A 24,005-nucleotide genomic window follows, 5' to 3' on the forward strand; every position below is an offset into this window, starting at 1 on the left:
GTCATAACAACAGCAATTGTTTTGCTCTTTCACAGAAAAACCAAAAAAGTTTTTCTTGGATATTTGTGAGATAAAGACTAGAAAAGCTTGTGGTTTTCATTTTCATAGGTGACATTTCAAAATTGATTGCAGATAATAAACTGCCAAAATGATAGCTTTAAAATGTGCTTTAAAAAAAAAATCAACTGTGTGGTAAAGAAAAAAAAAATCAACTGTGTGGTAAAAAAAAAAAAAATCAACTATGTGGTGATTTTTAAAGAGCACAATATTTGGACATAGTAGGGTAACCAGTGTCCCGGGACTTTCCTGATTTTTTATTTTCCTTGATTTTTTATATCCTGGGAAACTCCCAAATTCCAAAAAACCAGGATGGTTGGTTTATATATCATATAAACCTGCAGGTAACTAAATGGCTCCATTTGTTTGTTGTTTGACCAAGTTACTTAAAATCTCAACTTCAGTTTCCTCATCTATAAAATGAGGATAATTCCTTATTGAGCCTTTGAAAAGCTAGGTATACAATAGATGATAAATGTTAGCTCCCTTGTCTGTTAAGCTTCAGGCTAGTAATGTGTTGTGTTGTTTTCATAACCAAATTCTATACTTTAGATAACAGGCCTTTTTATTTCCTTCTCAGTTTCAATTAAATCAAAAGGGGAACATTTATTTTTTTAGGGCCATGCTTCTAACTGGTGCCTTGGTTATGTGCAGTAACCAAAAGGAAAGCTAGCAAGGGAAAGGAAACTTGAGTTTTAAGAACCTCTTTCCCCACCCCCACTGACCTCATTAGTTTCTAAGTGTAATCCATGGCTGAGTAACAGATTACTGCAAAATTTTAGCAGCTTAAAACAGTAAACATTTATTATCTCACACAGGCTCTGGGGGTCAGAAAGTCCAGAGGTTTTTCGGGCTGGTTCTGGCTCAGGGTCCTTATCGAGGTTGCAGTTGTGGCCGAGGTCAACTGAAGCTGACTGCAGCCGAAGGATCTGCTAAGGATCTGCTTCCAGGCTCACTCAGGTGGTCATTGGCACAGGGCCTTCCCAGAAGGCCGATCACAATAGGGCAGCTGGCTTCCCCCAGAGCCCATGATCTGAGAAACAGAGAAACATACTGCTAACCAAGATGCAAGTCACAGTGTCTTTTATAACCTGATCCCAGAAGTGAGATACCATCCTTTGCTGTATTCTGTTGGTTGCTCATGCAACCCTGGTTCAGTTTAGGAGAGGATCAGTGGGGACCAGCTTAGAGGTTAGCTTCCACAGATACCAAATTCAGCTGAAACCTTGATCCTCTAATCCAGGTAGTGAAGCTAATAGAAAGTGGCTCAGTTTGGAACTGATGATAACGGGCCTGAGCCAGAGTCCACATCTCAGCCAGTGTCCAGATTTCTGCCCATTGCTCACCTTATCTCCTTCCGAGGAGTACCAGTATGTACAGTTGGCTGTGGCCAAGTGTGTGCCATGATTTCTGGAAGTGACACCCCACAGCACACAGTTCATATGGATTTAATGAAATTGCTTCAGTGTACTAAGAACAGCTGCTGGGGATCACAGGGAACAAGATAGATATGTTCCCCACCCTCACTCAGCTGTTGCAAACGTGGCCACTGACACCTGGTTTTGGAAGTGGCAGGTTAAGGATCTCTCCTGCCGCGACGTGGTATTCTTTCCAACAACATTCCAGAATAGAGAAAGAGCTTGCACTACTTAATGCATACTGGTTATACATGGTATGTATGGTGTAACATGGTGCTTGATAGATAGGAGAACTGGTCTCTAACTTAATGGGGCTTTATTTCGGATTGAGAGATGGTTTGAAAGGAAATGATAGTGGAGGTAACACAAACAGGGAATTATAACCGAATTTGTAGGAATGAAATGTTTTATCCTTGACCACCATCCCAGTCTAGACTCTGGGAGTGTAGTGCTATCAGTATATGATTACTGTCCAAGTGACATAACTTCAAGAGCTGCGGGGGATTTTCCCAAAGTGAAATTTACATCTACAGCAGTGGTTCCCAAAGAAATCCGCTCATCTGCTTTACCCAAGGAACTTTGCAAAAAGACAAACGTCTCAGGCTCCAGACTGTTGAATCAGAATTTCTAGAAATCTGTTGTTTGAAGCGCCTCGGTGATTTGAGTTGCTGACAGATATGAAACTGAAAGGCACGAAGGCATGCATTCTTACACTCATTCATTCGTGGTTCCAACCAGTAATTGGCACCCTGCCAGGCCTGAATCCAGGCTCTGTTGAGATACAAATGGGAACATCAGAGGTTTTGCCCTAGAAGAATTGCTTAGAGCTTAATGGGGATTGTGAACAAATGAGCAGATAATTACAGCATAACTGATAATCATGACACTTAAAAAATAAGCCTATAATTTTATCACTGATTGAGATAATGGAAGTGATGATGGGCATGAGAAAATGAGGCCAAGGAGGATTGCCACCCTTTTCCGCCGTCTTCCCATATAGGTCTTAATTTCTAAGGCCTCTGTTACCAAACATCATAGGTGAATGCAATTGGGCTTCGCTCTTTTTTACCTTGATAGTGTCATTTAAAATTACGTTACTTCGCCGAAACCGGTTTGGCTCAGTGGATAGAGCGTCGGCCTGCGGACTGAAAGGTCCCAGGTTCGATTCCGGTCAAGGGCACGTACCTTGGTTGCGGGCACATCCCCAGTGGGAGGTGTGCAGGAGGCAGCTGATCGATGTCTCTCTCATCGATGTTTCTAACTCTCTATCCCTCTCCCTTCCTCTCTGTAAAAAATCAATAAAATATATTTTAAAATAAATAAATAAATAAATAAAATTACGTTACTTCTGTATCTTATTCTCATGGTTAAAGCTGTATGAACTCGCCTTAGCAAGTTTGGCTCAATGGACAAAGCAGTGGCCTGCGGACCAAAGGGTCCCAGGTTGGATTCCGGTCAAGGCCACCCCCCAAAAAAGAGTTGTATGAACTCAAATACTACTAATACATATTGTCACCATCCTCTTAATAATAACTGTGTGAAGGTGCTTTCTTGGAAAGCCACAAAAGGGGTATTTTTTTAAAAAAATATATTTTATTGATTTCTTACAGAGAGTAAAGGAGAGGGATAGAGAGCTAGAAACATCGACGAGAGAGAAACATCGATCAGCTGCCTCCTGCACACCTCCCACTGGGGATGTGCCCACAACCAAGGTACATGCCCTTGACCGGAATCGAACCCAGGACCCTTCAGTCCGCAGGCCGACGCTCTATCCACTGAGCCAAACCGGTTTTGGCAACAAAAGGGGTATCTTAAGAATGGTAGGTCATAGGGTAGGAGACCTGGGCTCAAATTTTGTCTCTACCCACGCTCTGTGACCTTTGTCAACTCGGCCACCTCTCCAACTGCAGTAAGTGAATAAACTCATTGGGCATCTACTATGTGTTAGGTGCCGGGAGTATAAAAAAGCCATATCAGATAACTTCTCTTCTACTCACAAAGAAGTCAATGACCAGCATCCCCTTCACGTTATAGAGTACTGATTTTCAACCGATGTGCCGCAAGAATTTTAAAACTGCAATACCTGACTAGTCAGGGGCACTGACCTCTTTTCCCTAGATTGTCAAATTAAAAATAACCACAACCAGCCGAAACCGGTTTGGCTCAGTGGATAGAGCGTCAGCCTGCGGACTGAAAGGTCCCAGGTTCGATTCCGGTCAAGGGCACGTACCTTGGTTGCGGGCACATCCCCAGTAGGAGGTGTGCAGGAGGCAGCTGATCGATGTTTCTCTCTCATCGATGTTTCTAACTCTCTATCCCTCTCCCTTCCTCTCTGTAAAAAATCAATAAAATATATTTAAAAAAAAAAAAAAAAAAAAAATAACCACAACCAACACAAAATAGCTGGTTATATGTGGTAACATGTTGTTTGATAGATAGGAAATATATTTTCTGGTGTGCCACAGAATTTTAGTAATTGGTTTCTGTGTGCTATGAGATGAAATGGGTTGAAAATCACTGTTCTAGAGGAATGTATCTAGTGACTCTTAAAAATCCCTGATTCACAAGTATCACTATGTGATTCCATCCAAAGTGGAGAATAACAACTGTGAGGTGTGGGTGTGGGTGTGGGCAAGTTTCATTGCCCATGGATTTTGCAGTGAACTCAGATTAATGCTTAGCAAAAAACTCTTTCATAATCACTGGATGTGAAGCTGGTCAATGTCAAAGACCTTTGTAATGATGATAGTTATAGGGATAAATATGTTTGCAGCAATTATTGTGTGCCATGCTCTATTCTACGTATTTTACATACATCAACTCATTTAATCACACAAGGAAGGTACTTCATTACTTATTTTGCAGATGAGTAAATTAGGGCAGGAAAAGGCAAAGTAACTTCCTGAGGTTGTTACACATGCAGTAAGTTGTGGACCAGGGATTTGAACCCGTCAGGTTCTAGAGCAGTGGTTCTCAACCTTTCTACTGCCACAACCCTTTAATACAGTTCCTCATGTTGTGGTGACCCCCAACCATAAAATTATATTTGTTGCTACTTCATAACTGTAATTTTGCTACTGTTAATGAATCGTAATGTAAATATCTGTGTTTTCGATGGTCTTAGGCTCTACAGCAGCAGTTCTCTCAACCTGTCGCGACCCACAGGTTGAGAACCGCTAGCAGGGTCGCCTAAGACCATCCACTGCTCTAGAGCGTGTGCTCCTAACCACTGCTACCCAAAAGAGAATGACCCACAGGTTTTACTGCTTTACGTAGGGCAGAGGTCATGTCTGTCCCCGTCATTGTCATTTTTCTAATGAGCAGTACATAGCCTGGCACATAGTAGGCACTCATGAGGTCTTTGTTAATTTAGTGAGTCGCGGCCTTTCACATGACTGGTAGAGTGAAGGGCAGTGACTCTGAGGAGCATAGAAATAAAACAAGTCAAGGGGATGACACGATCCCAGCACTCGGTGGACCTTTTGCCTTGTCTCACCGCAGCCTTGTGGGATTAATTAGTTACTGTCAGCAGGCTGTTTGTGAGAGCTGAGATCTAAGTCCATCTGTGGCAAGCTGGCCTTCATCCACCAGCAAGGAGCATTCTGTGTGTGGATTAACATTGTTGTTTTTTCCAAATGACAGTGTGCTTCAACCCGAGCAAAGTCATTACTGCTTCTCTTGTTCTTGTTTCAGATGAAAATTAGGTCGTCATCTTTAAGGCAATGAAATTCTACAAGAGTAGTTTTCTACAGTGAGCCCCCTCTCCAAATGCTTGTTGGTTAAGTGAATGGGGGTGTGGGGTTCTTATCTCCCCCTGCTGAGAACTGGAGGAAGAATTTTGAATTTGATGGTACATTCTGTTCTTTAGCTGTGAGAATTCCCCAAGAATACAGTCCTAAGATCATATTACTCTGCCTCTTCCCGCTGCTGAAAAATTATCTACATCTGAGTTTCTTAGACCACATATATTTATGTATTACCTTCCAAAGTAGAAAAATATATCTTCCTCTCTCTGAGTAGGGAAAGCATAAAGCATTCTTTGGAATGTTTAAAGGGTGTGTGTGTGTTATTCTTTTGGTGTTTGTTTCTTTCACCCTTGTAAAATGCCTTTACTGATTATGTCATAGACAAGAGTAGAATATCATTGTTAGAGTTCCAGATCGCTAGTGTGGAGGACTTTTTAATTAACTGGTGCAACCAAGGAGTGGGAGGTGGGGGCTTATCTTCTAACCTTGTCCAATCTTATTTTTGCTGCAACATTTAAAAAATTTCCCCCACATGTTCATTATACCAGAATGAGGTTGGTTGGCCTCCTTTGACCTTGGAGCTATCCTGTAGCAGTACGTTATGTGCATATCAGGGCCCAAATTTTGCAGTTACTTATCTAAGGCCCCAAATAGGGCTGTGTTCTTTCTCTACATATATGATCTACGCAGGAAAAAATGACTCTTATCAGGGAATCGTTATTAACAAGAGTTTGTTATGGCCTTAGAATGGAGCATGAATTCTATGAGGGGGAAAAATAAGCCTAGATTTCCGGAGTGTCAGAATGACCATACACCACTGTTGATGTGGCAGGTACTTCTCTCCCCCAAGATTTAATCTGGAGCCATTGGGTTAAATGCTGACATTCTAAAGGGATTCTGTTGTCATTGTACTTCCATAGCTAAAAGTGTGCCAGCCCTTAGATGTTTCCCTTATGGTCTTTAGGACAGTGTTTTATATTTTAACATTTCCTTCATTCCTTGAGCTGATTTTCTCCAACCTAGTAAAACCTTTTTAAATTCAAGCCTTGTTGTGACTGCCAAGTTAAAGTGCCATTTAATTTTTTGTGTTATTGGCAGCCAGTCTGGAGAATGTTCCCATGCCTGCTTAACACAAGCTGACTGTTGAAAAGGATGGATGGTCGGAGAAAACAGAAAAGGGAGGGAAATTTTATCCTGACCTCTTGTCACTTGCAAGGCCAGCTCAGCTGACTTATCTTTAGATGAACTGTGACAGTTCAAAACATAAACTCATAAAACAGGATGTGATGAGGAAGTTATGCTAAACAGTAGGTACATGTCTGCAATAAACACATTTTTAAACCAAAAGCAACGTGACTTGACTGATTTCACAGGAAGGAGGCTCTCAAAGCAAACTGACTGCTCCCTACTACCACTGCCTTAGCAGCAAGAAGAACCGAAAGGTCTCTACTGCTCAGCTTTGGAGTCAGCAAATAGCCTAGTTGTGGGTTTAGGAAATTAACTTTCTATACTATAATAATTTTTTTTTAATCTTGATATTCTTTGAAGCAGATTTGCCTTAAGATCCCAGTACTTTTCATTTGCCAAGTAGCTTTCTCCTGCTTCAGATATAAATGGCCAAAATGATTAGCATTAGCATTTTTTGTATTTTTTATTTATTTTTTTATTTCAAATCTTTATTGTTAAGAGTATAACAGATGTCCCCCATTTCCCTGCCCCATTGACCTCCTCCCCCTAGTTCCCATCCTTCCTCAGGCCTTCATCACCCTATTGTCTGTGTCCATAGGTTATGCATATAAGATTTTTAGTTAATCTCTTCTTGCCACCCGCAACTCCCTTTCCTCTGAGATTCGTCAGTCTGTTCTATGTTTCCATGCCTCTGATTCTATTTTATTCATCAGTTTATTTTGTACATTAGATTTCTTGTTCATTTATTTTGATTTGTAGATTCAATTGTTGATAGGTGTGTATTTATTGCCATTTTGTTGTTCATGTTTTTTATCTTTTTTTTTCTTCTTCTTCTTCCTCTTCTTAAAGAATGCCCTTCAAAATTTCATGTAATGCTGGTTTGGTGATGGTGAACTCCTTTAGCTTTTTCTTGTTTATGAAGCTCTTTATCTGTCCTTCAATTCTAAATGATAGCTTTGCTGGGTAGAGTAATCTTGGTTGTAGGTCCTTGCTATTCATCACTTTGAATTTTTCTTGTCACTCCCTTCTGGCCTGCAAAGTTTCTGTTGAGAAGTCAGCTGACATGTATGGGCACTCCCTTGTAGGTAACTACTTTCCTCTTGCTTTTAAAATTCTCTCTTTGTCTTTAACTATTGGTATTTTAATTATGATGTGTCTTGTGTGGGCCTCCTTGGGTTCCTCTTGTTTGGCACTCTATGCTTCCTGGATTGTCTATTGCCTTTTTATCAAGGCAGATAACTTCGTATGTTGCTCCCATCATAATTCTCAACTTCAAGTGCCCATTAGTAGATGAGTGGATAAAAAAGCTGTGGTACATTTCACCATGGAATACTATGCAGCAGTAAAAAAATATATCTTTTACCCTTTGCTGCATGGAGGGCCCTGGAGAATATTATGCTAAGCAAAATAAACCAGCCAGAAAAAGGTAAGTATCACATACTCTCACTCATATGTGGAATCTAATGAACAAAATAAACTGATGAGCAAAATAGATCCAGAGTCATAGAGGCATGGAACAGACTGAGAAATCTCAGAGGGAAGGCAGGCAGGGGTGGGTGGGTAGGTGGGACGACATCAACCAAAGAATTTGAATGCATATATGCATAACCTATGAACACAGACAATAGGGTGGTGAAGGCCTGGGGAAGAGAGCGGAGGCGGGCTAGAAGGGATCAATGGGGCGGTGGTGGGGGGAGAGGGGACATATGTAATTGTAATACTTTCAGCAATAAAGATTTTAAATAATAATAATTCTCTCAACTTCGTCTTGAGAATTGTGATGGAAGCAACTGACTACGCCATCTCTCCTTAACCCCAGCAACCTTCTTCCTTTGGTGCCTGCCCCCAATCCTCTCACATTTTGTTGTCCCTTTTGGGAGCCAAATGGAAAGAAAGGGGGAGGGGAATGCTATAAAGCTTATTATAGTGTCTTTTTCCCCACAAGCCTCCAGCAGACTCCGTTTGATATTGGATCAAAGTGAACACTAATGCTTGCTTAACCTCATGCGGATGATTCACCTGGGCATGCCACTCCCGCAGAGAGCTAACTAATAGACAGATGGATTTTCCGCATGAGCACTGCTCCCTTCGGTGATTAGGTTTTTGCCCTTTTGTGTTCTGCTTGCGTCAGTATTTCCAGGTCTCTGTATCTTTGCTATGGTAGTTCCATTGTTTCTTTTGAATTGAGGCCCGTGCTCACCTCAGCCCTAAAACACTTAGTTCTGTGTCCGGGGCAAGTTCCTAGCACATGTACTAATACGTACGTTAGGTGACAGTATGTTGAACTCTTGCTCAGATCCTCTTTTAATATAGGGAATGACCAGCCCCAATGAATGGCTTTTCTTAGTGAGAGATTTATAGTGAGGCACAATTATAGCACAGTTGCATGGTTACCAAAACACTCCTGAATTTGATAGTATGAAGTAGCTTTTGAAAAATGTACATAAAAGAGGAATCCTTTAAAAGCAGTTCTAATTTACTCACCTGTCTCTGTTTTCTACCCTTATCCTGTTTTCATAGTCATCATTTTCTGTGTGTCGCCCTTGAACTAGGGAGTTAATAGCTTTTGGATACTGTTGTGATTAGAACTTTTTTTAATGGATCCTATTACTCCCTGTCACCACGTACAGTGCTGGGAAGCCCCATAGGTTGAGTGGGTGTTAAGAGACTCCCGGCTAAAGAGGTGGGGACGCCATGCTTGGCTTGGTGTCAGCATGATCTGGTTCTTGGGAGGGGCTGACCACCCCTGTTCCTGTCTGCATGTGGGGAACCAGACAGATCAAAGAATGGCTTATTCTTTTGCTGCATTTCAGACCACAGCTCCTCTTCCATGGTCCCAGCGCCTGGGCTTGGTCCTTGGTCCTTGCTAGTACAGTTGCTCAGAGCAGCTGTGTTCCCACTTGGCCCAGGTGGCCGAGCTGCCTAGAGAGTGACACAGGTTATTGAGAAGTGATGTCACTGGTCCCCGTGCAGCTTGGGAGATGGGCACTGGAGCAGGCAGGCAGGCTGCAGCCCTGGGAGTGTGGTTGACATTTTGTGCAAAGTGGGTCATGCTGTTCCCATGATTCCAGATCAATAGGCAAAGTATCAAGGGTTTTGCAGGGCCCTGTGCCTCCCCCATTCCTTTAGAAAAGTACAAAACAGTGTGGCTCGGCCCACAGGCCGCTCAGCCCACAGGCAGCTCAGCAAGTGCTCCATTCACCCAGCGGGGTGGGCCGGGCCAGCCTGGCAGTGAAGAATTCATTTGCTGACACCTTTTGTGCTGTTCCTGTGGCACAGCAGATAGTCTCAGCAAGGGAGTCGAGAAGGAAAAGGGCACAGTGCTGTCAGGCAGTATGCAGCCTGAGCAAGAGGGGATGGTGGCAGTGAGCAGTTAAGGGCTGGCAGTCTTCTGTTCCCGGCCTGTGGCCACATGCTCTCTGCAAGTCACGCCGCGTGATTGCTATCTGTGAACCACCTCTGAGCGAGGTCGGGACACTTGGCAGGGAGTGGAGGACAGGCCTCCCGAGTTGCAGCCTACCCTCTACCCCTGGCCTGGCCTGGGGTCCTTGAACATGCCAAGCAGCCCTGACCTTGGGACTATGCCACCCACCTGTTCCTCTCTTGATAGGTGCTCGCGCTCTGCATCAGGTCCCTGCTCTGTTGTCACCTTCTCTAACTGCGAGTTCCAAAGTAAATTCGCACTCTGTGAGCCCAACCCCTCAGCCTGCTTTATTTTTTCTTGCCATCAGTTACATTACATAACCTTTTGTATGTGTGTGTTTCCACCCCAGCCTGGATTTTTTGTTCCCTCGGGGCCTTAGTAAGGCACCTGGCACATAGGAGGCACCCAGGAAGTGTGTGATGTGAATGAAGAAATGTGCACACGGGAGCGAGGGGTGGGAAATGTGTAGCTGACTAGACAGAAATGACATTGTGTGAAGTGAAGGATGGAAGAAAACCTTTGGTGCTGATGTCTCTTGGTGACTTGTGTAAAAACAAACCTGTCTAAGAAGGTTACAGTGCATGTTGGTTGTGGGCGCGGTAGGAGCACAGTTTGGGGAAAACCTTTAACACGGCGGAGTCCGGTACAGAAGCAGGCCTGTGAGCCATGGATCAGGACTCTGCTGGTCAATAAGCACAGCTCTGGGCATCCTCCTTCCTTTCAACACAGACATTTCAGCAACTCTCTCTGAAAACTATCTTTATTTCCCACTCATGTCTTTTCAGAGACTGTTTCACTAGACTTTTTAAAAAATGTGTTTTCATTGATTTTTAGAGAGAGGAAGGATAAGGGAGAAAGAGATAAAAGCATCAAGGATGAGGGAAAAACATTGATAAGCTGCCTCCTGCACGCCCCCTACTGGGGATCCAGCCCGAAACCCCTGGCCTGTGCCCTGACCAGGAATCGAACCTCTTGGTTCATGGGTCAACACTCAACCACTGAGCCACACTGGCCGGGCTCACTAGCTATTTTAAGTGCTCCCCAGTTTGATTATGAAAAGTTCTGCAAGCCTGAGAGAAGCCTTCTCCAGTGGAGAGAAACGCAGTGTGAGACAGATGTGCTGTTGCTGACGACCACCCCTAGAGTGTGCTTTTGTGTGGAGATGTTCCTTCTGAGAGAGACAGGAGTCTCCTGCGCCTACCAGCTTCCACGGGCCTCTGCTTGAGATGGGTTTAGATCTGGATTATTCAGGACAGATGGTCGTAACAGGATTCTTCAGTGCCTCCAAATACTAAGTTCCACACTCTTTGGCAGCCTGCTGCTGGGTTCAGTACTCTTGGACTGAAATTTCGCCGTATGTTTCATCAAGCTGTTTTTCTGTTGCCGTGATGTTAGCCTAGTTTCTCAAGTTCAACTTTGTCCTGGGCATTGTCCTGGTAATGACAGGACATTTGTACCACTTTCTTAGGGACTTTTTTTTTTTTTCCCCCTTAAGTCTATTCATGTTTTTCCCTCCTCCCCAACTCCACGCTACAGGTCTGTTTTTTATCATTTTAAAATATTTCTGTGCTCCTGTTTCCAGCTTTTCTGTTTCCTCCTTGCATGAAAACCAAAACTGGTCACAGCTCTCTGAAAGGCCTCTTAGTTAAAAATCGTCATGATCCCCTGACTGCCTTTGTCAGGGATCTTCCGAGTGCTAGATCCCAGGATACTGTTACGTGAACCTTATTTTTACAGCGTGGTATCAAATGTGTACGTATATGCAGCTTGTTTTGGTACGCATCATTCTAACAGCTACTCTAGCAAACTGGATTTTGTGTTTGGCTCACAGCGTCCTGAACGTCTGGTTTGTTTGAGGTCTCCAGGAATGCTCCTTTGTGTTTCTTCCGGTTTGGCAATCCTGTACACCGTAGGTGTTTGGTATGTGTGCATCTAATTTGCATGCTCATTTTAGCCCCGTCTTTCCTGTTTAGTGAATGTCTTCCGAAGTGTTAGCACGCCTCCACCTGTGTTGTTTTGCCTCTGGGGGTGATAGGATTTGAAGTGGACATTGTGGGTTATCACAAGAACTGGGGCTTGCTGGTGGCATTTCATGGACGGGCCAGGGACAGAGTGCCAGCGGTGCCCACAGGTAGTTGGCAGTATTCATTATGGAGTTGAGCCTGTGGCAAACACAGTAAGAAGCCTTTATGGTGGGCTTCCTGCATGCCAGGCACTGCCCTAAGGGCACTATTTGACCTTCTTAACCTTAAGAGGCAATTACGTGTTTCTCCCATTTTATAGATAGGAGGTTAAATAACGTGTCCAAAGTCACATTGCTAGTAAGTGGAAAAATAAGTTTCAAACCCAGATTGTCTGATGAGAGGGCAGCACAAAACTACTTCATCACCTGTAGCCTGGTATGCCTGCTCTCAGCTCCTTCACGCTGAGTACCTGGGTATTAGGCCCACCAGTAAGCGGTACACCCATCCAGTCATAGCAGGGTCTAGATTTGAAATGTCTTGGAAGGCAGTAAGTCTGTCCCTGATAGACAGCTTGTCCATCAGCAGTTAGTTCTCCCAATAGTCGTGGTGTTTATGACCTTGTTCCTCCTTGAGCAGTCTCTGTTTGCTTTCGATTGAGGTGCGGGGGACCCTGTGCCTTCCATATGCAAGGCCTACTCCATCTCAGACAAAGTTAAATTGTGTCAGAGTGAGTTCAATTGCACAAAAACATGATGGTTGTCTTCCAAAACTTGCATTTTCTAGATGATTTTCAATAGATTATGAAAACATAGATACGGTTATCTTTCTTTTTTTTTAATGGCAAGGTTTCTAGCAGCCTTTAATAGATAAAACATTTCTTATTTAAGCATGGAAACGTTTTTAAGAAAAATTCTGCTGAGGAAATGTGAAGTTTAATAGATTCTTCTTAAGATGCTCTAGAATTTTTGTCCCCTGAAGAGGTTCAGTCTGAGAGAGGAATGTGACTCAGGATAAGAATGGTCTTAGGAATACAGTATGTTAACGAGCTGTTTATTTTTTAAATGTCAGAAGTGACCTAGTGGCCTGGTGTATAACTATTGAGGGACAGAGGTGGTATACCTAACTGCTGGCTCTGTGGTGGCTTCTTGCTTTCTAGCCATGGTCAGAGACAGTGAGTCACCTCCCTGACCAGCACCCTGGTAGCTACTGCTTGCAGTGTCATTGTGGCTTTGCCTATCTCTTATCTCACAGCCGGGCTGGAGCGAGCCCATTAGGTAACCTCACATTAGCCAAAGAACACATACACTCCAGTGTGGTGAGCCGAGGAAGAGAGGTAGCATTAAATGATTAACAGCTGGGTTAATAAAACTGATGCTTGCCTTTGCTCTTGGAAGGTAAAATGTGTGTGGTTATTTCTGTAAGAGTAATGGCCAGGTGTCTCCTATAGTTAATATAGAAAATCTAGACAATTTGTGTATAAAAAGTTGTCAATCTTGAATAAGGGGGAAATTAAGGGATTTATGAAACCTTGGAAGATGGAGTTAGAGATGTAACTATTGATTTGATAATATCCTCAAGATGTTTTATTAAGTGAAAACAGGCAAGTAATATATACAGCAGGTCCTCGAATAACAATTTTGTTATAATGTTGATGAGATGCCATGAGAACTTAACTCTTGTTTTTATCAATTAGCCTATGGTAAAATTGGTTTCATTTTGCCATAGTTCATACTGAGGATGTTAAGTGAGGATTTACTATATATACTTCTCGGTATAACAGTATTTTTCTAAGTTTCTTTTTTTCTGTGACACCCCCCTCTTTCCATTAAGAATATATTTTACATCACAGCTGAGTACATCATACTCAGAAATATGATCAATAACATTAAAGACTTATGAGACAATATTCTCACTTTCATTATTATGATCAGATTATTTTTAATACTAAGTTAACTTGATCATCTACTAATATATGATCTACATCTACAATCCACAGTTGTAACAACACCCATTTGGTATGACCTCTTTTGTGTGCAAAAGAGAAAAATCTTGGGAAGTATACCCCAAAATCTCACCATTAGGTTCCTCCTGACAGTGGGGCTTCAGGGATTGTGGTTGGAGGGAAGTGATAAGATTTTTTTACCACCTCTCTTCATTTTTCTTTTTTTTTTTTTTTAAAGATAGTCTGTCCACATACATTCTTTTTTTGTTCCATTTATTCATTCTTGTTTGTACTCTTTTTTAAAATATATTTTTATTGATTTCAGAGAGGGAGGGAGAGGGATAGAGAGTCAGAAACATCAATGATGAGAGAGAATCACTGATCAGCTGCCTCCTGCATGCCCCTCACTGGGGATCATGCCTGCAACCCAGGCATGTGCCCTTGACCGGAATCGAATCTGGGACCCTTCAGTCCTCAAGCCGAGGCTCTACACTGAGTCAAACCAGCTAGGGCCTCTTTTCATTTTTAATATTTGAATTTTTTACTGTGGGCATGAATGAAGTATTAAGAAAAATAATAAAAGTAACAAGCAGAGAAAGCACCTTTTCACTGTGGCATTTCTTCCTTTAATACAACACTTCCTGTCTTTGTCCTCTTGACTCCGCCTTGTTCTTGCCAGGACAGGATCCCCTCCTGTCTGCCACCTTTCCCTCCAGTTTCACTCTTCTCCCCACTGAGATTTCAGCTTCACAGGGGTGTTTTTATGGAACTGAGAGAAGTTTAGACTGGCACTTCTAAAGTGAATTCATGGAATTGTATCTTTCGTTTTCATTTTCAAATTAGAACTAGCACATAAGTTACTTCTGTGTGTTTAAAAAAATACTTTCGCATAAGGAATTTAACCTTGTCTATAGCATTTTCTTGGAAAATTTGTTCTTTTACGAAATATACTACGTAAAACATTGTGAGTAGAGCTTAATCAATGTCTTTTTTTTCTGAATAGGTTTTAAAATGGAACATTTTGATGCATCACTTAGTACCTATTTCAAGGCATTGCTAGGCCCCCGAGGTAAGGTGGTTTTTGGTTTTGCTTCCTTTCCTCTCCCTACCCTCCACCCCCTTCCTGGATATAGCCACTTGCAAATATTGTGTGATGATATTCTGGAAAACATTAGCATTTTCTATGATAAGACTAATGCCTTGTCCTGGGTAACAAGGGGCTTGGAGAAGTCCTCTGATGGTTACTGAAATGGTGCCGCGGAGTTCCGGCTGCTGGAGCAGAGACACAGCTCCTGTGACCCTCTGCTTGTTTCAGCAGGAAATCAAATTATGCTATCAGGCTTGTAGACTGAAAATGCCAAGATTTCACCATTATCACCTGTATGTTTTCCTCAATTCTTGTGAGTCTCCAGCTGAAACTGGCTTCCAAAATGCACTATTGCACTAGGAGTTTAAAACTCTTTCCCTTTGACCATTTGCCAAGGCTTTTTAATGTCCTTCCACATTGTGTCACATCAACAAGTAAATATATACACATGCACTCACATTTTACACATCTCTTCATCTTTTATTATCTCTTAGGAAGTAAATCAGCTCCTTGATTGCCTTCCTTTAATGTCATCAAAAATGTTTCTCAATGTCTGATCTATAAAAAAGGAACTTTTTAAGTTCACAGAAATAATTTACAGGGAAACTGCAGTTTTAAAACAGATCTTTTAAAAGATTCTCGGTTTCACTCAGGATTTTTAAAACACAGAAGAAAGCAGTTTATTCATATGGCAGAGATGAAATCATGTGTGATGCCATTTGTGACAATAGATTGTGGAGAGAGAGTCTAAGTTGGTATAACCTCTCTGGAGGGTAGTTGTGTCTTCTGTTGAAACTAAAATGCACATGCCCTTTGACTCAGCTGTTTGACTCCTAAGAATTTATCCTACAACTAATCTTGATCAGTTATGCAAAGATAAACATCAGGATGCTCCTTATGGCATTGCTTGTCAAAACTGAAGTAACCTAGATGCCCATTCATAGGGGATGGGTTAAATACATTTGTGTACAGCCCATGGAAAAAAATGAGTTAGATCCACCTGTATGCCTGTGTTGGGACAATGTCCCACTTCAGCTTTACGGGACCCCAAAATTCCACTTTCACTAGCTGAAACGATAATAAAACTGACTAGTTTGCATTACAAGATCATCAACTCCTGAGTTATTTCAGGAGCTGAATGCTGTTAAGCAATCCCTGTTCTTGTCATTTTCTACTTTGCATCCTCAGTACAGCAGCAGCTCTATCCTCAGCACAGGTCCCCCACCCGTCATGGTGGGATGGCTGCAGAGGAGGAAGAAATCTCATCTGCATGGGTTTACGAACAAGGAAACCCTTCCCAGAGTCCCTCGCCAGCTGTCATCTTTTCAAAGTTCAGTGGCCATCTTCGCTTCACATGTCCATGTCTGCACCAGTCACCAGAGAGTGGGTGAGGATGACCATGATTAGCTAGGTGCCAGCCGCCTGGGAAGTACTAGGCTCTGTGGAAGGAGGTTGGATACTTGCTAATATAAAAAGATGAAAATCTGTTATAAAACTTAAAAAGCAAGGTGCAGACAGAGCTTTAAGTAAAAGGAAATGGGAGGTTTCTGTGTGCGCGCGCTTATTGTGTTTGTGATACACAATGCACACGCAAACATCTGATGTTAGTTGCTAAATGGGAACTTGTTTCCTCAGAATTGACAGCTGAAAACAAAGGTGTTAAGAATCCCCTTGCTGAGCTCACTGGGGCTGGCCACTTCCCTGAAGGACTTCTGAGAACCGCCAATTCTACAGAACTGGTGGTAACACCTTCTACCACACTAGCCCAACTCTAGTGGGAGAGGGTAGAGGCCATCTCCCTCTGACACCAAGAAGGAAAGCCAGGAAACCTGGGGGAGAACTTAAGGTATCTGCAGGAAAGCAGGCTGACGGTAGGTCCTCCCAATACACATAGGCTTGTCCTATGAGGTCAAGGGAAAAGCATTGGAGAGAAGAGCAAGGTGGTCCAGCCAGGAGGTCAGAGAAGGAGCTGAGGCTGTCCCTTTCAGCTGCTGTGACTCAGAAGATCCAGGATGTGAAACCTGTGTGTGCTTTTGAGCTCCAGAGGAGGGGGCCTTGGAGAAGCCACCGGATTTGGGGGCTCGCCAGAGCAGGATATGGAGGGGAACAGGCTGCAGAGGTGGCTTCCTGGGAGTCGGCCAGAAGAGGAAGTTGAATCTTGCAGTAGACAGATAACACCTAGGGGATCCTGCTGCCAGGGAGTTGACTCCCATCCCAGGAGAAGGTTGTCAAATTGCTGCCGGCAGCTACTTAGAACTAATCTTCTTTTCCTCCTCATTCCAGCCTAGGAAACGGGGTGGGAGCAAGGGAGTTCTCTCCTAGACCAAGTAGCTCCCTGGAAACCATGTAGGTCTTCTCAAGCCTCTACTCCTCACGTGGTTCCTTAATACCTTAAATAGTCACTTACTGGTCATTGCTGCTTCACACTCACTTAAAAAAACCACTGTGCCCTGTGCTGGGGACCGTTGTGCTCCCAGCAGATGCTGCCTGTCAAATCAGTGACTGTCATTAAGCTGGCTAAGTGGCACGTTGCCTCTGAGTCTGCATGCTGGGAGGGCTTGCTGACTCTTGGCTGAGAAGGAGGACTTCGGAGTTCAAAGACTGCTGTGTCTAGGGTTTCATTACCCCATGCATAATTTAACAAACCTGGTTGATAAATCCACTTAATGGACAATTTAGCTTTCTCTCTTCTTTTTTTAAGGTTTTTTGGAAAGGATTTTTTAATTATTATTTTACTTAGCAAAAATCATGAGTAATATACACATTGTTGTTCAGAACGTGTACCAGGGAGTTTCATCTTGGATGACACAGACCGAAAACTCAACACTTCCTCTTGTTGCTCCGTTGGTAATAGGAACATTAGTATTAGGGAACGATTATAAAGTTGTGGTTAGAGAAACTTTTTTTTGATATTTGAAAAATGTTGTGGTGATCACTAACTATGGTTCCTTTATTATTTTCCAGATACCAGAGTAAAAGGATGGTTTCTTCTGGACAATTACATACCTACTTTTATCTGCTCCACCATATACTTACTAATTGTATGGCTGGGGCCCAAGTACATGAAGAACAGGCAGCCGCTCGCTTGCCGAAGAATTTTAGTGGTGTATAACCTTGGGCTCACCTTGCTGTCTCTCTATATGTTCTGTGAGGTAGGTCTGAGGTTACCACGGGCTTCCTCTCACTTAACTCTGCTCATATTGCTATCCTGAATTGTGTTCCTAAATGAAGAAGGTGGTAGGGGAACTGGGAGAGCAAGTACATTAATACACTTCGAGTATGTTTGAAAATTGATATTTCAAAATGCCAGCGTTGTTTGCCCTCTGGAATATGTAAAATAGAAGCCTTTGCTGTTGATTCTCATGTTTCGTATTATATTTAGAAATAAAATAAATATTTAGAAATACTCTTATGTGAGCATAATACAGAATGGAAAATGAACAAAACGTGAAAAACAGACCTGTGAGCATTTTATTATAAGTATTTAATAGATGGTTTGGGGGTGGGGAGGAAGGAAGTGGGTGTTACCAGTGTTTGGTTGTGTTTGTGGTAAGTCAGCCTCTATCTTGATCTGATAACCGTAAATAGGTTTGAGATTTGACAAGTTATTTTTTAAAAGCTAAGAAGAGTGGATAGATCTGTGTTAAGGTTTGAATGGTTTGCATATGTTCAGACCCAATTATTTCTTCTATATAACTGGAATGTTGGAGACCACATTGATTATCTCAAAGTCAAATGTAGCTTAAATAAAAATGAAAGACAAACCAGAATCGATACTATGTTCTTCCTATTTTGCAAAGTATAGTAATACAGCCTTTAAAAGCTGAGGGAGGGCGGGGGGCGGGGGGCGGGGGCCGGGGAGAGGTTGCCCTCCAGTGGTAAGCACAATTTTAGGGGAAGGACTACACTTTTCAGGCTTACAACACAAGTGTCTTAAAACACAGAACTATTGCTACATCTGTGGGGTGGAGATTTAAGCCATACATAAAACAGACACTTTTAAACAGTCCTGTTCAGATTTTTGACCTTTTTTTGTGACTTTAATTCTCTAAGGAGTAGTGAATAAGATAAAGGGGAGAAGGAAGGGAGTGCTGAATACAAATCTTAAAATTAGTGTTTAAAGAAAGAGTAAATTTGGGTCAGGCTCTGGCCTGATGTCTCCCTGTCTGCGTGTGGCTGGCTGTGTATGAGAATGGATATGGGTGTATAAGCTATTGGGAAACATTGCATTTGATCATCAGAGGTATTGTAGCTGTGGGAGGTCTGTGTCTTGTTCTCCCACACGTTATTTCATAAGCCATGGTAACGATTTTGTGATTAGAACGCTAGATGCTACTATCATTACTTTTATGCTTGACTCTCTGTCAAATGCTTGCAACTCCTCGTTTGCTTTGTTTCTGTCCTATTCTAGAACAGAGGCAATTTAATTAGCCTGCAAGATGGAGATGGCAGGACTGGAGGCAGGGCCAGTGCGCAGGAGGGACTCCAGGCCCCAGCACTGCACATCTCTGTGTGTCCAAGGGACAAAACCGTAGCCAGCTGGCAGGCTTTTTAGGATGAACCGTTTACTTCCTCATAGTTGATAGATTCGAGAGCTATTTCATTAAGAAAGCTCTTACAGGGTTTCTTACTACATATAGCAATCGTCTAGAGAAAAAAATATGTAATATTATTAAGTCTTATAGAACTTAAGCTCCTGATGCCTTGAATGTTTCTCTGACCCTAAGATAGAGCAGTAGCTTCATCATGTAACCTCTCTTAAACAGATCACTTCTTGGTGAAGAGAGGGGGGAAGTGCTGCATAAATTGCTGCTTTGTATAAATGAGTGAAAGCATTATAATAAGTATAGATTTTCTTCTGACAGCTTCATGAACACAATAGAAGGCATTGAGCAGTGCCTGTGCATTAACTATGGAGGTTTAAGAAATATACAGAGACGGAAAATAACAATTTAACTCACAATTTAAAATACACAGAGAAGTCATAGATAAGGGGGGCAATAATTCCTTAAATCAAATTAAGATTATAAACTGTACCCAGATCAGATATGCCTGAGTTTGAAATAAGCCCTGGTACTCCAACTTAAATGATAGTTACACTTGGCTTTTTTTTTCCTCTGTACTAACATAACCTCATCAGAAATACCATGATAACATATCGTTTGTCAAGTTTTTTAATTTCATTTTCGCTACTAGGTTTTCTTTTTGTACTTAGCACTTATATTCTAGGGACTACTAAAGCAGGAGGGCAGCCAGGGAGCTGTGGAACAGAACAAGCTGAGGCTGTCATGGAGCCCAGCGGGCCCTGGTTTCAGAGAAATATCCTAAGAGTTAGTCATTTGCCTGTGGTCACACAATTGACATGGTCATGATTGTTAATCTTTACCCTTTTGCTTATCTACATATTTGGGTCTGTAAAGAATTTAAAAAATAAATGTTTAGTCATTGATATTTTTGTTTATTTAATCCTGTGGCATGAATTCACAGCTGCCTTTGCAAGTTCTAGGTTAAGACAAAAAGAATTGTCACTAAAGCAGACCAGGAGAAATCTTGAAAGAAAAGAGATAAAAAGGAAATGGGGGGTAATCACAGAAACTGTAAAATTTCTAGAAGAAGGTAAATACATGACAGTTTTAAAATCGAGTAACTGAGTTTAAAATGTAGAAAGAAAGGAGACTTGTTCGTAGTTTATGCATTTGTTAGGAAGAAAATTAAAAAGAGAATCGTGGCATTACTTTTACTTATCTCATGAATTTGGTGTTTATTTCCAGGAAAAAGGTCATAGATCCCTGATTAGAAGTATATTTGAACAGTGGGATGTTTTAGATTGAAAGTATAGGACTTTATGGCAAGCCTTTTAGCTTTTACTTGTTAAATTAGGGGTTGTCTAAGATACAATCAATAATGATCTTATTTCTTATTCAGAAATAAAATTTAAAGCTATAAAAGAGAAACATAACTTAGTTTGCATTAACTTAGCTTTGTGAAAGTTCCCCTGTAGCAAACATAAAACTCTTGTGTTCCTTTCTATCCTCAGAGTCAGTTATATTTCATCTGAATAAATGCCGCACTGTGTTTGTTTGTTTGTTTGTTTAACTATCTACTTGTCTTTCCCCTTGTCCCAAACTCTGATTGGGAATCCCCACCTACCCAATTCGAAACTGTGGCTTTTCCAAATTACAAGGCAGCACTTGCATTTCCCTTGGCCCACCCCACAAGCTATCTGAGCTACTTCTGACTCCTTTGTGTGCATATATCAAACATGAGGTTCCCACTTAGGCAGCTGCTCTTTCCTGATGTGGAATCATTTTGGTGTGTCTGCTGTCTTCTCTTTGCCTCAGCCTCACCACTAAGCAGAGGGGAACTAAGTGCTTGATTTGGTATAGTCCAAGAGGGACCGTCCCTGTTCAGCCCGCTCCCTGCACTCATCCTGGGACTCTTCAGTAGCTGCTGGGGTTAGTATTGCACAGCCCACATGACTTTGAACCAAGAGAATTGCCTGCTAACCTCTCCTTAGGAGGAACCACTGAGCTTTCATAACCTGTCCATTATGCCCAGCTCTACTCGACTGCCCCTGCCCCCTCCAGCACCAGGCTCTTTAATTCTTTGGTCCCGGGAGAAACCAAGATGGCGGCATAGGTAAACACCTAAACTGCTGCCTCGCACAACAATTTCAAAACTACAACTAAAAGACAGAACGGACACCATCCAGAACCACAGGAAAGCAGGCTGAGTGAAAATTCTACAACTAGAAGGAAGGAGAAAAGCTCACAGAGAATTGGAGGTACGGCAAAGGGGCTTTGTGCGCGCAGAGAGGAAGGGCGGCTGAGAGCTTGGCTGACTTCCTCTGGCGGAAGGGGGAAGGAAGCCTCGGACCGCGAGCTGGGAAAGGCAGAAGTCTGAAGGCGCACACGGGCCAGTGCGCACAAAGGCTGCGGAGGTAGCCATAGGCTTTCCCTAGTGAAAGGGAGTCAGAGGATCCTGACTGAGCCCCAGTTCTGACTGCAGTGAACCCCGGTGCCAGGCGAGCCCCTGGGGACCCACGCTCTTGTAGGGGGAGTCTGGACTCTCGGGCGGAGACTCGGGAGCCGGGGAAGGTGGAGGACCGAAAGTGCGCACACGCGCCGCGCCGGTGCGCACAAAGGCTGCGGGAGTTGCCACAGGCTTTCCCTAGTGGAGGGGAGTCAGAGGATTCTGACTGCACCGAGCCCCAGTTCTGACTGCAGTGAACCCCAGTTCCAGGCGAGCCCCTGGGGACCCACGCTCTTGTGGGGGGAGTCTGGACTCTCAGGCGGAGACTCGAGCTGGGGAAGGCGGAGGACTGAAAGCGCACATGCGCGCAGGGGCGGGGCTGACAGGAAGCCAAGACTGAGACTCCACCCCATCCAAGCTGAGCACAGAGGCTATTGCAATTTGGCAAGCCTAATCCTATAAGGCTGTCTCCAGCACCGGGCTTCTCCCAGCATAGACACAGCTGATCCTTACAGCCAACTGGCCCGGAGGTCAATTCTTCCCAGTGATACCAACAACAATAAAGACTTAATTACAACAAGGCTGTACACACAGTCCACAAAGGGGTGCACCAAGAGTGTCCACCTCAGGTTAACTGGGGAAGCAGACCCACTGGGCCATATTGGAAACCTAGCACAAATATCTACCTTACCAACTCAGGGATTCAGTGAAAATGCGGGGTCAAAGAATCAGATCACAAACGAAAGAAATGGAGGAAAACAAACGACTGGATATAGAATTCAAAACCACCGTTATAAGACTTTTTAAGAATATCCTAGAAAAGGCCGATAAATATAACGAGACCCTCGAAGATATGAAAAAGGACCAACTAGAAATTAAACATACACTGACTGAAATAAAAAATATTATACAGAGACCCAGAAACAGAATAGAGGAACACAAGAATCAAGTCAAAGAATTGAAATACAAAGAAGCAAAAAACACTCAACCGAAAAAGCAAAAAGCAAAAAAAAAAATCCAAAAAGTTGAAGATAATGTAAGAAGACTCTGGGACAACTTCAAGCGTACCAACATCAGAATTATGGGGGTGCCAGAAGAAGAGAGAGAGCAAGATACTGAAAACCTATTTGAAGAAATAATGACCGAAAACTTCCCCCACCTGGTGAAAGAAATAGACTTACAAGTCCAGGAAGCGCAGAGAACCCCAAACAAAAGGAATCCAAAGAGGACCACACCAAGACACATCATAATTAAAATGCCAAGAGCAAAAGACAAAGAGAGAATATTAAAAGCAGCAAGAGAAAAACAGTTAATTACCTACAAGGGAGCACCCATACGACTGTCAGCTGACTTCTCAACAGAAACTATGCAGGCCAGACGGGAGTGGCAAGAAATTTTCAATGTGATGAATAGCAAGAACCTACAACCAAGATTACTCTACCCAGCAAAGCTATCATTCAGAATTGAAGGGCAGATAAAGAGCTTCACAGATAAGAAAAAGCTGAAGGAGTTCATCACCACCAAACCAGTACTATATGAAATGCTGAAAGGTATTCTTAAAGAAGAGGAAGAAGAAAAAAGTAAAGAGAAAAAATTATGAACAACAAATACATATCTATCAACAAGCCAACCTAAAAATCAAGTGAATTAAAAACCTGAGGAGCAGAATAATCTGGTGAATTATAATAGAATCAGGGGCATAGAAAGGGAGTGGGCTGATAATTCTCAGGGGGAAAGGGGTATGGGGGGGTTCATGAAGAGAATGGACAAAAATCATACACCTATGGATGAGGACAGTGGGGGGGAGGTAAGGGCAGAAGGTGGGGTGGGAAAGGGGTGGAGGGGAGCTATGGGGGGAAAAAGGAGAAATAATTGTAATAATCTGAATAAAGATTTATTTAAAAAAAAAAAAATTCTTTGGTCCCTACCCCTTAAAAATTCCCTCCTCTCTGACCTAGGCCCATCTCGGTTTGACAGCCTCTATCTCATTTTTGAGGACTCGATTCAGGGATCATTTCCTCTGTGAAGCTGTGAGGGGACTTGGCTACAGGCATGATTTTTCAGCGTAGTTTGCTTTCCCATTCCCAAGGAACGTGACATATTTTTCCATTAAAGGGTTCTGGTGGATGTGCCCACTAGCATCCTCTCACACAGATCACAGGCTTGCAGGATGACTATCCTGACAATGTTTATTCCGCATCTTTTCT

At 42.7% G+C, this 24,005-nt stretch overlaps 1 protein-coding gene across 2 annotated transcripts in view; it reads left to right on the top strand.

The window, feature by feature from the left end:
- Positions 1-24,005, top strand: part of ELOVL5 (ELOVL fatty acid elongase 5) — an 81,756-nt gene that overhangs the window by 39,164 nt on the left and 18,587 nt on the right. For both annotated transcript variants that reach the window (XM_080666101.1, XM_080666102.1), the window contains exons 2-3: positions 14,743-14,808; positions 17,791-17,978. In XM_080666101.1, the coding sequence (XP_080522227.1) occupies positions 14,751-14,808; positions 17,791-17,978 (246 nt within the window). In that variant the 5' untranslated portion in view covers positions 14,743-14,750. The remainder of the gene's footprint in view (positions 1-14,742; positions 14,809-17,790; positions 17,979-24,005) is intronic.

The sequence above is a fragment of the Plecotus auritus genome (genome assembly GCF_963455305.1).
Source record: "Plecotus auritus genome assembly, chromosome: 4".
Classification (NCBI taxonomy): Eukaryota; Metazoa; Chordata; class Mammalia; order Chiroptera; family Vespertilionidae; genus Plecotus; species Plecotus auritus.